Genomic DNA, 15216 nt, shown 5'->3' with positions numbered 1-15216 from the left:
CGGAACCCGTTCCGGGGTTCCCGCCGAAGTGATTAAATCTGAAAGAGAAACAAACCCGTACATGCGTCACATCAAATAGCGGCTTTTTAGATTACCTAATGAACGGCCAGCAAGTGTTTCGGAATCGGTTTTGAGTGGCCGAAAGAGGCCAAATGTAAAAGTAAACCAAATCCAGGCATGTGACACATCAAATCGTGGCTTTTGCGATAACCTGATAAACAGTTAGCTAGAAAATAGCCTTACGTCACACTAAAGACAACTGGTAGTGTTCCGGAATTGGTTCCGAGAGTCCCGTCGAAATTGTCAAACCCTGCATGTGACACCTTCAATTTGCAGCGTTTTTGGTTAACCGATGAGCAGTTAACAAGACAATAATGTTAGACCATATTTGGTTCAGCCGGTAGTTACCCGGAATCAGATCCGGGTAGTAAAATGTAAAATTTAATCAAACCCATGGATGCGGTACATCAAATCACGACCAGTCTTGTAAACATTCCACACTTTTTACTACCTTCATTTCGTTGCCGCAGTCGGGTGTCAGTCGACTTTTTTACTTTCGTGCGCTATCGTTACCTCTTACCTACACACAACACGAGCAGTAGAACGAAGATCAATAAACATAAGAAAGGGTCAAATCAATGTCATCTGACACGATGACATGTGTCTAATTCTAGCTTTACGCATAGATTTTCAGCCAATTTCGATTATGAATGTAAATATTAGTTTATTATTGCATGTTGCATTGAATACGGCACACAGATGGGCAACATAGCTCTAATTATGGAAGAAGACAGGAATAACAAAAGCCGAACCGTCTCCCGAAGCCGCTATCGTGGTGAAGTGCATTCGTTTGACATTTTTGTTTCGAACAGTAGTTTGATTGCTTGTGTTGCGAAAGTCAGAGACAAAGGAGGCCGAATATCGACGAAAAGGTTCAAATGACTGTGATCTCTAACAAGACTGATCACGACTTATCGACAACCTGATGGAAAAATAGGGTCAGACCACATTAGATTCTCGATAGTGTTGCGGGTTCAGCTGTGGCTTCGAAAGTGGTCAGAAGTAAAAGTGAAGCAAACCCATTCATGCGATATGTCAAATCGCGGTGATTAGGTAAAGGTGAATAAATAGCAATAAAATATTCTCAGACCATAATTGGGACAACCGGTAGTGTCATGGTCCATGACTCATGGAATCAGATCCGGCTATCCCACCGGAAATTACCAAATATAAAAATGAACGACACATCAGATCGCAGATTTTTTGATAATCTAATGAACGGTTAACAAGAAAATAGCCTTAGATCACATTAGAGACTAGCTGTTGTGTAGCAGAACCAACGTTCATGTGAAAAATTAAATCGTGGCTTTGTTTAAGGAGAAACTTCAAAGAATACAAACATGGCTGCCACAATGGCCGACTTGGTCCCCTACTCACGTTTTCAAGAGCACCAATCTTGAAAATTCGTTAACAAATGCTCTCGATTTGTAAAAGCTGCCTCTTTTTGCAAGTGAGCAAAGCCAGGAAAAATAAGTGCGGCTTGGCTCGATGCTTTGTTCGTCAGATTTGTGCCTCTAAAGTTTGTATGAAAAATTGCAATGGGATTTCTTGATGTTTCACCTTAATGGCCTGATAAACATTAGGTTTGTACAACAGTGACGAATAGGTCTAAGTTCTCATATATGAGAACAAAACATAGACAAAACTAAAGCGATCTCATCAAATTGTTTCATTTCAGATTCCTAAGGTGTAACTTTATAGCAGGATGGGTCAAAGTTGAATGGAAAAATAAGAATTTGATCGCGTCAACAGAAGATGGTGGCTATTTTAAGGAATTTTGAGCTCTAAAACTATGTAAAATAAGTTTATTTGGTATGGGAAATATGTTCGGAGTCCACCAGAGTATCCAAGATAGCGGTCCAAAGTCCAAAATAATGGCCCAGTATTCAAGTTAGTGCCTATTTTATAGGATTTTTAATTCTTGCATTATGGGCATATTTTGTATGGAAATATGTCCAGAATTCAAAATTTGTAATCAGAAAATCCAAGCTGTGCGCTGTTTCACAAGGTCTGCAATATGACTATAGTTTGAATGGGGAAGAATGCCGGTCTTCGTCCAAAACTGGTAACCAGAAAATCATAAACGACATGCCAAAATTCAATACGGCGACTATTTTATGTAATTTTAGGTGCAGAGTCCAAAAATGAATACCAGAACATCCAAGATGGTGTCTCAATGTTCAAGATGGCGGTTAGTTTAGTTGGGGTAGATATCCGGAGTCATAAAATGATGATCGGAAAATCTAAAATGACGTTTCAAAATTTTGCGGCTTCATGACACTTGTTTGGTTTGAGTTTTGGATCGTTGTCTTATATTTTCTGAATATTGAATGTTATGCTAATATAAAATGTATCCATATTGAGTAGATTTAGCAAGCAGTTTTCATTTTGTATTTATGTCAAAGCCATCAACATGTCGCTCGAGTTTTGTTGAAAGGATATTTTAAAGCACGAGAAAGGCACCATCACCGCTAGGTGGATTAATTAGGGTTTTTTTACTTTACGCGCGTTACTGAAGAAATCCATTAAACTGGAATGGACTAGTTGAGTGCTTGATGAAGAATGAACTTTTGATTTGTAAATCAACGCAACTCATTTCGATTTTTGCAAGCTTTCTGCTTGAAATTGAAGACATTTCTGCAAAACTCCGATTTTTTTTCGCTAAAACCATCTCTCAAATATATTTTAATCAATTTTTGGTAAGAGTTCGTTAGACAAAATCTCAGGAGAAACATGCCCAGAACTAGGTACTGGATTCGTGGGAAAAATATAAAAAAACTAGAGAAATTTTAAAGGGAACTGAAATGAATAAATATGTTTCTGTAAATAAAAAACTTTGAAATAAACAGAGCGTGGAGACTTTCTTTAAGTATTTCTGAATATTTTTGGAGAAGTTCCCGAATTAAAATTTTTTAGAAGAATTTTTAAAACCAATTAGAGAATTTTAATTTGAGAGTATCCTAAAAAAATCTTATAAAATCACTTGGATTTTTTTGAGTAATGCCTTAGCAATTCTTGAATGAATCTTCAGTGAGGAATTTTCTCAGGAGAATACCTGGAAAACATCCCTTACAATGAGTTATCACTGGGAAAATCCTAGAAGGACAATGTTGAAAAAGTTTACTTGCTAGAATCCAATGAACTTCTTACAGGGTTTACCTGGTTTTATTAGGAGTTTCTCTAACAATTCTTGCAGTAATATATCCAGGAATTCCTGCAGAGATTCCCCAGAAATTTTCGCTAAAGTTTTCAGTAACAATTCTTGCAATGATTTATATGCCTTTTTCATTTTTTTTCTTAGATTCCTCTCAACTGATTTTTCCCGAAATAAACTAGGCATATATCTAGAAATCTCTTTTAAAAATATATAGCAAGTGACTTTTAAAATTGTACCGGTAATTCGGGCAGATTTTTTCGGAACTAGTCTTTCGGCTTCTGATAAATTGATTTCCTGGTAACAAATTTGATTTTTTTTTGAGAAACTTGTGTTCTTTGACAGTTGAATTTAGATACATAACATACCCGTAATAGAAATATTGGAGGAATTGTTGCACAACTTCTTCACAGAAATATTTTGAAGAACTGATGTAAATTGTAAAAAAAATATTGCAAACCAAAATAAAAACTTGCTCTAAATTCTTCACTAGCACACAGCGCCTTCTCAAGCACATTCGTCCGCTCCAAAATCCGCCCAAAGAAATTCGAGAAAACAGAAACCAGTCCCAAAGTTTCGCTTGCTTTGTGTTTTTTTTTGTTCGGACTAAACAATAAGACCACCGGTTTTATGTCATACAAAATGCCCAAGTTTGACGATATGGTACTAGGTTTTTGGTGAGCCGATTTGGCTGAAATTTTGGCAACCGACATGAATTCACGGGAAATTTGAATTGTATTGAATTGATTGAGTTCTGTTCACTACTTCCAAAGTTACAGATATACGGTGCGATCAAACAATAACACCAGACTGTTAGGGGCTGTCCATAAACCACGTGGTCATGGGGGGGAGGGGGGGGGGGGGGTTCGGCCAATGATCATTTTGTATGGACAAATTAAAATTTTTGTACGGACAAATGAACACGCGGGGGGGGGGGGGGGGTTTGAAAAGTCCCAAAAAAATGACCACGTGGTTTATGGACAGCCCCTTATGATGGTTATTTGTGGTCAATTCAATAAAAATGTCCCCAAGTTTAACCTTTTCAGGACGGTTGGGTCATTTGCACCTCGCTGACGCGTTCTACAACGGCGAGGTTGGAGAAAAAAGTCGTCCCGAAGGAGTTAAATGGCATCCTCAATTGTACTACCGTATTACCCCGTTAATACGACACCGACTGTTGTCGAATAACCGGGGTAAACTTTTAATTCGACAAACTGGTCACCCTACACCACCATGCTCATTGAAATTTGGGAACTCTATTTTTGTTTTTGTTTTGATTTCCGGATTTGTTGTGAAACATAATTTCATCAGATATTGCAGTGGTGCGAGTGAAAAGCTCATTCTTTCTACGATTGTTGCCATCCTCAGTTCATTTCGGTAGGTCTCCAGGCGGTTTCGGTGTTGAATAGCACCAATTCAGAACTTTCGGAATTAGCGGCCGCAAGAGGAGCTGCTGCGGTGCGAGTATAAGCGCAATATCAAACTGTTTTGCATTTACAGTGTACATCGCTGTGACATTTGAACACTTTTTAATTCGACACTTGTCGAATAAGCGGGGTACGAATTAAAAAATGTCGTATTAAAACGTGTCGAACCAACGGGGTCAGACGGTAGTATGTCAATCACCGAACATCAGATACTCTGATATATCCTTTGGTAAAGGCAACCTGAAAGTGGTCCTATTGTTTTGTCGTTTCGTATATCTCTAACTTTGGAAGTAGTGAACAGTACTCAATCAATTCAATACAATTCAAATTTCCCGTGAATTCATGTCGGTTGCCAAAATTTCAGCCATATCGGCTCACTAAAAACCGAGTACCATATCATCAAACTTGGCCATTTTGTATAAAAAATGACAGGTGGTCGTATTGTGTTGTAAGACACTGTATATATAAATGCAATGACATACGTAGGACCACGCATAACTCGTGAGCGAAACGTCCGATTCTTCGGCTTTGTGACTTGGACTTGAAACGTTAAAAACGCAAAGTTTGTCGGAGACAGCTAGTTCAACATATTTTTGAAATATATCGCCTACCTACTACTATATCCAATCCTGGCAATTTAAACAAACACATTTCATAATTTTATTATCAAGTGTCGATAATCTTTCAATTATATAGCTATACACACTACAAAAATCAATTCCGCGCTAAATCCGCGCGAGGGCCAAATTCCATGGGTAAATCCGCGCCAAATCCGCGAAAATCGCGAAATCCGCGAAATTCGCGAAATCCGCGCTGTTGTAACAACCCTGGAATTGTGTAGTTCAGCTCATGCCAACCCAGAATTTGAGTATTTCTTAAAATATTAACCAAATCTATAATTTTACAATAAGTTTGAGCTAATTTTCTACACGCGGTCAAAATTAGCCTTTTTTGAGACTACAAATGGCTCCCAAATTGTTGCTAAAGCTTTGTTTAGTACCAAAAAAATACCAGGCGTTGTTAGTAATACCAATTTCGCGTAAACCAAAAAAAAAGTTCGAAATAAATGGTTATAAAACTGAAAAAAATACAAACAGTAGGTGGCAATATAGTTGCCACTGCCTTATAAAGGGTTAAATGTTTGCAAAAAATACTAAAGTTCGATTTTTTTTCGAAGTTGGCTAAAAGTTAGATCTTGCGCTCTATTGAATGGAATTGGTCACAAATATGTACATTGTACATGCGGTCAATATCAAGTGTACCTTAGGCCGTCCCTTATTTTGCAAAAAATGGAAATGTATAAGTTCGTTAGTGGAAAATGATCGTTTCAGCTAAGAAATGATCGTGTCAAAATTTGAAGACCGTATCTCAAGGCTAAGTGGTCCCTCAAGGGGCCTAAAGTAGCCAAAATTGGTATGGGACCAAAAAAACATGATTTTTTTTTTTCGACGAAAAATACGCTATTCTATACTAAAAGCGGTGATTTTAGGGCCCTAAAGGGCCAAAAATGTGCCAGGAATTGCGATATCTCTACTCTTTTTTTAGTTATTGAACAAAATAGGGTAGGTTTTCTTTGGAATCTAAAAAAAGGCCAAAAATGCTGATTTTTCGGTTGTTTTTTGTCAATAACTCGGAAACGAAGAGAGATATCGCAAATCTAAGCACATTTTTGGCCCTTTAGGGTCATATAATCACCGGTTTTAGTAGAATGGCGTACGTTTTTTGTCGAAAAAAATTTCATGTTTTTTTGTCCCCTACCATTTTTGACAACTTTAAGCCCCTTGAGGGACCACTTAGCCTTGAGATACGGACTTCAAATTTTGACACGATCATTTTCCACTAACAAACTTATAACATTTCTATTTTTTGCAAAATAAGGGACGGCCTAGTGTTCCTATACTGACATTGCCGATGGTGGTTACGTCAACTATGCGAACATGGGTAGTAGAGTAAACGTTGATTAATGAACTCTACATTTTGTGTATTTCAAGCATTCAAATCCAACTTCGAGAAGCAATCGCTGAAGAACACCACCTACAACTTCGAGTACGACTACAACAGCATCATGCACTACGGACGGAGCTACTTCAGCGTCGGCAAGGGCAAACAAACCATCGAACCGAAAATGCCTGGGGTCAAGATTGGGCAGCGTCAAGCTATGAGCAAAACGGACTGCCTGAAGATAAACGATTTGTACGGCTGTTTGGACAACCCTCGGTTGACGAAAAAGTACTACAATCTGTGTAAGACGCTTGGCATTTAGACGAGGGTTGGTAATTAGGAGGGAATTGGAGCATGTGCCATTTACAGGAATGTTGTGTTTGTTAGAAATAAAGCGGAAACATAATTAATGTAAAGTGTGAACTGATATTTATTTCTCTTCTTTGTTTTATTTTCCATCGAGGAACTACATGGTTTGTTGCTACATAATACACTGGAATGTCACCGCTCTTGTACTGAACGGATCAATCCGAACAAAAGCCTTCAAATTACAGTTCTTGTTTTTATTGTTTCATTTGTTATTTCCAGATTTTGGTAAATGATTGCCTTTTCAAATTAAAACTTCAAACTATTCAAACCGATTGTTATAAACGTGATACTCGACTGATGCTCTATATCACAGCAATTAAGATTTGTAAGTATTTTCTCGAGTTCCTTCGGTGCGCGATCGTTTTCAAATGAATTGATTTTGTTCAACTTCGGAGGGCAGAAATTCACTTTCTCTTATCTAAATTTGTAAAAATCAACTGAAAAACGTAATTGGTCCGTTTTTTTACGCACGTGGATCAACTAAAAACAATACTTCTTTTACGATTGTTGTTTAAATTAAATAGGTTATCATTAAGATTAGAGATAAGACGACGAGCTAAGACTAATCCTACTAGAGATGAGACAAAGTACAGTACGTAACGCGACGTATTTAGTCGTCGAATTTTATGTGCTTCGTGTTACTGCTGCTGCTGCCTCCACTAGTACCGTTGCGGTAGCTGTTTGAGCTACTTCCATAGCCATTCGAGCTGCTACCGCTGTAGCCATTCGACGTCGAGCCTCCGTAGCTTGAGCTTCCTCCAAACGATCGCTTCGCACCACCTCCGTAACGGTCACCTCCGCTGCCACGACCGAAATCGTTGCTACGTCCTCCCTTGAAGGTGCCAAATCGGTTTCCACCGCCGCTGCCATAACGGTTGATGCCACCGCCGCCCATGTGGCGCCACTTGAGCAGCTCTGGCGGAACGTCCTGCTTGGCTTCCTCCAGGATGTTAACCAACTCCTTGGCCATCTTGCGCTCGTTCGATGTGAAGAAGGTGTAGGCTTCTCCGGTGGCATTGGAGCGACCGGTACGGCCGATACGGTGAACGTAGTCCTCCGTTTGCTGCGGGTAGTCGTAGTTGATGACCACCTTGATACCGTCGACATCTAAGGATGGGGAAAAAGTCGCGTTTATAGTTGATTTTGTTTCTTTCCGATACTGGTTTGCATATTATAAATCACATTTTGCTATAAGATAGGTCATATCAAGGGTCAGCTGAGATAGTCTTACATCTTGTGCTTTAAGCAATGATTGTTAAGACAAGAAAAATTGTTTAGGATTGCAAACAAATAAATATCAAGATTTGGTTTTACTGAACACGTTGCAAATAGTCATTTTGGAATTTTGAAAGTTTTCGTCACGTTTGCCCTAATTATATACATACTGACAAAATTGATTTCACGAAAGTAATAAGTCTGCCGTACCAATTTTCCAGATAAGAAAAATTTTGATTTCCATAAGGAATTATAAAATTATTTCATAAGACATCTTATGACATACCGTAAAACGGGGTGAATAGAAACAATGGGGCGAATACAAACAAATAACTTATTGTAAAAAAGATGACAATTATGTTTTAAAATTCATCAAAACTTAATTTTATTAGCTAGTTGGATGCTACTAGTGTTTCAATAAACCTTTTTTAAGATGATAATTCCGTTAATTTTTTTGTGAAAATTTTTAAAAGCAAAGTATTGATTTGGAGGCAAAAAAACTTCCGCCATTTAAATTGCGTTTCATCGATTTGGTATGTATTAACAGTCTAAAGTATTTTTCGACATTCGACATTTTTTTCTTCACTAGGTGAATTATTATAATCTAGTGTTAGAGTTTTAATTGAATTAAAAGTTATTTCTGTCTGGAAATTGGAAAAAATATCGAATTTTTTTTAAAGCTGTTTCTATTCGCCCCATTGCGGGGTGAATAGAAACAAGCAACCTTTTTTCAAATAAGTTAACGAAATCAAAATTAGTTTTGAATCCTAATTACAGCAATTAAAAAGGGAGGAGGGACCCAAAGTTAAGACCCTTGCAACTGACTTTATTACGCACGGTTCCAGAGATACTTGCCTAAGTATGCTGGAAGGTGTTTCTATTCGCCCCGTTTTACGGTATGCTATCGCATTTAATATGTCGTAATCTTGAATCGACCCATTGTCAAAAAATTTCATTGGGCCGTCAGGATAGTCAAAGGGTAAAAAAATAGAAACTTTTGCACGTCGAATTTACTAGTCTTTTCATCATATACCGAATGTTCAATTTCGGCTCAAAAGTTCAAGATCAACAAATGAAAAGGCTGCATCAACATTACCGTCTACCACCGTTCGTTTGACCGCATCTAATCTGAACACTTTTTAATTTGACCCCCTCTAATCTGCACATCGTTCAAATTAAAAATGGCTCAAACTTCATTCTGCTAATGGAACGGGGTGAAACGGAACGCAGAACCAAAACAAAACATAAAATGAGGCTGCCAGCAGTGGGGTTTTTCGTCGTCCACAGGGTTGCTAGAAGTTCAAACTAAAAATGAACCCCGTTGGTTTGCATGAGGTGTCGTTCAAACCAACGGGGGTAGACGGTACGTACACGTTTCTGTGGACAAGGACCTTCTCTGCCGGTGGACGCATAAATGTCCCATGTGCAAAAACAGACAATCGAGAAAATCGCGTCCAAAGTTCGAAAAAAGTAAATTGACTCAACTATGAAGTATAAGTGCTGAATCGTGTTCTAACATCAACCAATTTTTAATTTGAGCTCTATTTTTTTATTTTAGAGCGATTTTATAGTTCCATAGGATTTCCTATGAAACGTGACGCTTATGCGTCCACTTTTGAGAATGTTACAAATCGGCCATGCATTTTTTCAACAATTTTCGGAACAAACTACCTATTTTTATTTCCCCATATGATAGTACCCTACGATACATGGTGATGAGCTGCAAAATCTCAATATTGCCAAAAATGCACATGGGACAATTATGGTTCCACCGGCAGTTCTGCGATCCACATATGCAGTTTACCACTACAGAAAGCTTTATATTTGGTAGGGGTGGTGAGATGCGTGAGTGGAGTTCAGAAGGCCTAAGTCGACAGAAACATGTTTGTTTACAAAATGTTGATGCGGGTTTTCCATTGCTGATCTTGACCTTACCGTCAAGGCGCCATTCACCGTGGGGGCTCCATTCACCGTGTGCCTTCGAATATTTTTTCATTATTTCCATATTATGATTGAATGATATGACAATTTCCCTCCAATTTCACCAATACAACACTAATGTATTGTTACCATGTCAAAACGCTCATTAGAAACATTTAAAAGTATCATTTTGACACTAAAGTGTGTTTACATGAAGCGGGTTTCTGCTCGTTCACTGCATTCATAGTGAAAAAACGAAAACTGCGCTAAGGTGATTTAAGCGATAAACTAAATGTAGTAACGTTTATATTCCACCAAGAAGCAATTAAATTCACATATCAGGTATGTATTTTGCATTACCGAAGTAAGTTTAACAAGAAAGTACGATTACTCGTACTTTTTAATTGAAACAAAAAGGCACGGTAAATGGGTACCCTAAAAATCAATGGTCTCCATTCACCGTGCCCCATATTGTCCCATATATCTAGAAAAAATCGAAAATTTGAACATTCGTTTTTCTAATAAAATCTTGCAAGTTATTACATGAAATGAATTTAAACGAAGAAAATTCCCTTGGCTGGGTTGTTCTGATCATTTTTAAACAAAGTAGAATAAAATTTCTCATACACGGTGAATGGGTCCCTACTACCACGGTGAATGGTGACCTACCACGGAATTAGGCGACCCTACTACCCTTTACTAATTGTACTATATCACCAAATTTTGTGAAAAATTTTCTACTTCTGTGGATATTGCTATAATTTTAACCTATAATAAAGGCAATTAGAAGCGGCACCAACAATGTTTATATGACTGGTATCAAATGACAGCTCTTATTTGCCCCGAACCCTTTTAAATCCACGGTGAATGGTGCCTTGACGGTATATTACACCCGATTCTTTTTTTTTGCACGAGCCGATTTCTTGCTATAACTTGGTCAATTTTGAACTAATTCAAATGAAAATTTGTACACAGGTAGACACGTTCAGGTATCAGAAGGCCGGCTCCAGAGGCACGTTATCCTCCATTTGGGACATTTGTGCCAAAAAGAAAAGAATCAAAAATATATTTTTAGGGTTTTAGAGTTATGTTGGAAGTTTGAACAAAAGTCTATCGCGTAGCTTTATGGGGGTCCAATCTAGCAATATGCATTCGAATTGCTACAGATGTTATCCGCAAAAGCCGGATTGTTTCGCCACAGCTGCTGCAACCTCGCTCACCTCAAACATGTTTGTTATGCTCGTATAAACCCACCCGACTCCAAAGGGTTGAAGTGATCTATTTGACCCCGGATTACGATGCGTAATTTGAGTACAATGCCTTATATCGGTTGTGCACTCGAAAAGTTTGAGAGCCTGTAGAAGTCTTAAAAAAGGTCCGAGGTCCGTTTATATGTTTACAGTCCTAGATGCTATTGTATCTTCAGCGTTCATCACGAAAACACTGCAACGCTATGCCATTGTAAGGGGCGCACGTTGAGTTTTGTATGTGCCGAAGAACTTCTATTTCCGAGCGAACATTTACAAGCACTGGCAGGACAGGGGCACACTAGTGAGCCTATCATCACAACCAGCGACTCTATGCTCGTGAACTTCTCGGCTGCTACCGATGATAGTGACCTTTCTTTAACGCTTGTGACATATCAATGGGAATGATGGTTTATATGCTGATGGGTGATTCTTTTCATGAGAGGTTTGTGTGAATGTGAAAAGGGTGATGATGAATTCAAGGAACGAACCAGATACAAACCATTAAGTCCAATACATTAATTTCATATTTTGGAATCCGGAAGCGCCTCCCACATCCAGTAGCGGAACTGAACGCAGAAGACATCTCCGAAATCGGTATTGGACGTCGACATTCGCAGCAATTCTTAAAGTGACGCCTGAAGTCTGAACCCCTCCCCTCTTCGAAGAGATTCATGTACATAACACCGATCAATCAGCAGCATCAACGATTCCGGAATCATTTTCGATTCCGGTCCATTTCGTTGGTCCAACACTGACTCCATTTCCGGTTGCTCAGTTTCCTCAGCAACTCAGCACGATCGACCGCATTAGATCCACAAACTCCGACTTGGGCGCTTCGATAGAACGTGGATCTGTGCGTGAGCCGTTGGAAGTGCTGATCGTCGGTGGTAAAGTGACAATAGTCTCACAATCACAAAACCCCACAAATTCCGCGAGGCCGAATTATAATCTTCATTGGATGAGGATAGTGTGCCATCTCCGCGCGTTATTATTTCCGTTCGTTCGCTGATTTGCTTCATACGACATTTGCTCAGCGTGTGTTTGGTTTCACATACACTTTTCCCGGTTTTCTTTCCTGGCGGTCTACGACGAGACCCCAACCGGGTGAAACGTATGCAAAGCGCTCGGCGTACAATTATAACGGAGATGCGCGGTTGGCGGCAATCGCAAGTGATTGCCACCGATTTTATCCCCATCACGAAGTGTTCCGGCCTCTGGAAGCAGAAGAGTGAGAGAAAAGAAAATGGAAAACGATTGGTGAATCAACTGCTACAATGACTTTCACGATAAAATTAGATTTGCAAATATATGATCCAATGATGAATCACTTGAAAACGGCTCACTCTAGTCTACGTCGTGTTCTAACGCGAGGTAAAATGCTGCGGCTGACCAAATGCTGCGACTGTGGTTCGTATCGATACAAATAATGATTCATAAAATAGAACAAGGGAACAACAAAAATGGTAAAGCAAGTGTAAGATAAACGTTGACTTACCTAGACCGCGAGCAGCAACATCGGTGGCAACCAAGATGCAGCTGTTTGAGTTGCGGAAGCGATTCAGGGCCCGCTCACGCTCCTGCTGGCTCTTGTCACCGTGCATTCCGACTGCGTCCTGGCCGTAACGGCGCAGATAGCTGGTGATTTGATCGCACTTACGCTTGGTGGTGCTGAAGATCAGAATCTTACCGGCCGGTCCTCGAGAAGAAAGGTTGTCAAGCAGTTTGCCAAGCCTGTATGAAAGAAAAGATCAGTATGATTAGAAGCATGCTCAGATTATTTCGAGGAATTTTGAATTAACTAGAGTACACGCAGAAAAATCTTTTTTAAACTCAAAAAAATCCTGTGTAAAAACAACAAAAATAATTATCGTTTCCCGGCTAATAATTTTATTTTTTGATTTCAAAAATAAATATTTTTTTGTTTAATAATCAAAATTGTTGTTTTTAAAAAAGTCAGCTGTCAACATCTACAAAGAAATTTTTTGTTGAATTTACAATTTTTTTTAATGTTTTGGTAAAACAACAATGATTCCGAGCGGGAATCGAACACATACTTCTGGAATGCTGATGAATTATCGCGCGTTGTTCATTGTAGCCACAACTACTCTTGAAAATTTATCATTAAATGTGAATCACTTTCTACGTTATGGACGCTTGACGCTTTCCGATATTACCAAAACATGATCATAAATTATCGGTTAGCGTGATTTTCCTCTATGGTTGGAGGTGCCAATAACGCTCAAAATTTTGTAGATGGCACTTACAAAGTTGCAATCTATAGTGTGTTAGCTGCCTGCCATTTAGACGTGAACATTTTTTGGATTTACAATATTTTTTTAGAATCAAAAATAAAAAAGAATTTCGAACAAAAAAATATTTTTTTAAATTTACAATTTTTGTCTCGTTTAGCTGTCGTATTAAAAACAACAAATTTTATAGTTGAATGAACAAAATAAAATTGTAGAATTCAAAAATAAGTCTGTTTATATCAAAAATGAGCTTCAAAAATATATTTTTTTGATTCAATAAGATGAAATTTCTCTGCGTGTAGAATGTATCTTCAGCGCTCATCACGAAAACACTGCAACGCCCTGTTGGCAGTTGAGTTTTGTATGTGCCGAAGAAATTACTCTACGAGCGGATTTAATAAGCACTGATGGGACAGAGGTTCGAAACTTGACATCCCAATCAGCGACTCTGTGCTCGCGAAATATGTATTAGGTGGTATTAGTATATGTAACACCTTCGAAGCATGTTATTCGAAGTCAACCAATCAGAAGGCCGGCTCCAGAGGCACGTTATCCTCCATTTGGGACATTTGAAGTCAACCAAAAGAAAATGACCAACGATTCGGAATTGGCTGGATGAATTCCATGTTTCGAAGCATGTGAACCGAAAACTTACGCAAAAAATAGCGATACTTACTGTTCATTCTTTTCGTGTTCCTCGATAACTTTCACGTACTGTGTAATGTTGTGATTAGCAGACAATTCCAGCGATCCAACGTTGATCTGGACGTAATCTCCGAGGAAATCGCGGGCCAAACGTTGCACTTCCTTTGGCCACGTAGCACTCCACATCAAAATCTGCCGATCGGGGCGCACTTGTTCCAAAATTTTGCGAATCTGTGGCTCGAAACCCATATCCAACATACGATCGGCTTCGTCCAACACCAAATAGGTGACGCGCTGTAGAGTGGTCGTGCCAGTTTCAAGGAAATCAATCAAACGGCCGGGAGTGGCAATAACAATCTCAACTCCACGGCGCAAATCGCTGGCCTGGGGGCCCTTGCTGGAACCTCCAAACAGGCAAGTGTTACGAATGTACGACGATGATCCAAAGTCAGTTGCAACCTGTTGAATCTGCTGGGCCAACTCGCGGGTTGGGGCCAGGACAAGCACCAGTGGACCACGGACGCTCGGGTCCGGCTTCTGGTGGTTGATGTGCACAATTGCTGGCAGCATATATCCAAGTGTTTTACCGGAACCGGTCTTGGCAACGCCGACCATGTTCAGACCACTGAGGGCGATAGGCCACCCTTGGGCCTGAATAGGAGTAGGCCTCTGGAAGCCTTGCTTTTCAATTTCGTTCAAAACGTAATCCGGCATGTCAATTTCATTAAATTCAGTAATTGGCTTGGGGCAAGCTCCAATCAATGTAATGTCGTGCTTTTCCAAGAACCGCTCAACGTCACGCTGAGATCGGTTCTTGATTGCCGGATGTTCCCGGTAGAAGTCTTTCTTGAAGGGGGGTAGCTGCATTTTGCTCCAGTTGATTCTCTGGAGTGGCTTGGAGTCCATGGTCCACTTGCCACCACCGCCGGATGAGCCGCCGAAGCGACTGCCTCCTCCGGCACCTCCGCGGAATCCACCACCGTCAC

At 39.5% G+C, this 15216-nt stretch overlaps 2 protein-coding genes across 3 annotated transcripts in view; one reads left to right on the top strand and one right to left on the bottom strand.

The window, feature by feature from the left end:
- The window catches only part of LOC109432126 (hatching enzyme 1.2), a 20467-nt gene extending 13050 nt beyond the window's left edge, over positions 1–7417 (top strand). Inside the window, exon 2 of the mRNA XM_062846124.1 lies at positions 6633–7417. Coding sequence (XP_062702108.1) covers positions 6633–6904 — 272 coding nt within the window. The 3' untranslated portion in view covers positions 6905–7417. The remainder of the gene's footprint in view (positions 1–6632) is intronic.
- The window catches only part of LOC115263730 (uncharacterized), a 9814-nt gene continuing 1586 nt past the window's right edge, over positions 6989–15216 (bottom strand). The window contains exons 3-6 of one of the 2 annotated variants that reach the window (XR_003895790.2): positions 14262–15216; positions 12832–13067; positions 11836–12550; positions 7931–8058 (exon numbers count right to left, since the gene is read on the bottom strand). Coding sequence is in view for 1 of the 2 variants with exons in the window: in XM_029867004.2 (XP_029722864.2) it covers positions 7562–8058; positions 12832–13067; positions 14262–15216 (1688 nt within the window). In the remaining variant the exon portion in view is untranslated. Of the gene's footprint in view, positions 8059–11835; positions 12551–12831; positions 13068–14261 lie in introns of both variants that reach the window. The other variant, XM_029867004.2, reaches the window with a different exon arrangement.

This window comes from Aedes albopictus, chromosome 1, assembly GCF_035046485.1.
Source record: "Aedes albopictus strain Foshan chromosome 1, AalbF5, whole genome shotgun sequence".
Lineage (NCBI taxonomy): Eukaryota > Metazoa > Arthropoda > Insecta > Diptera > Culicidae > Aedes > Aedes albopictus.
Note: the sequence above shows the minus strand (reverse complement) of the source record. Positions and strands in the feature narration are given on the sequence as shown.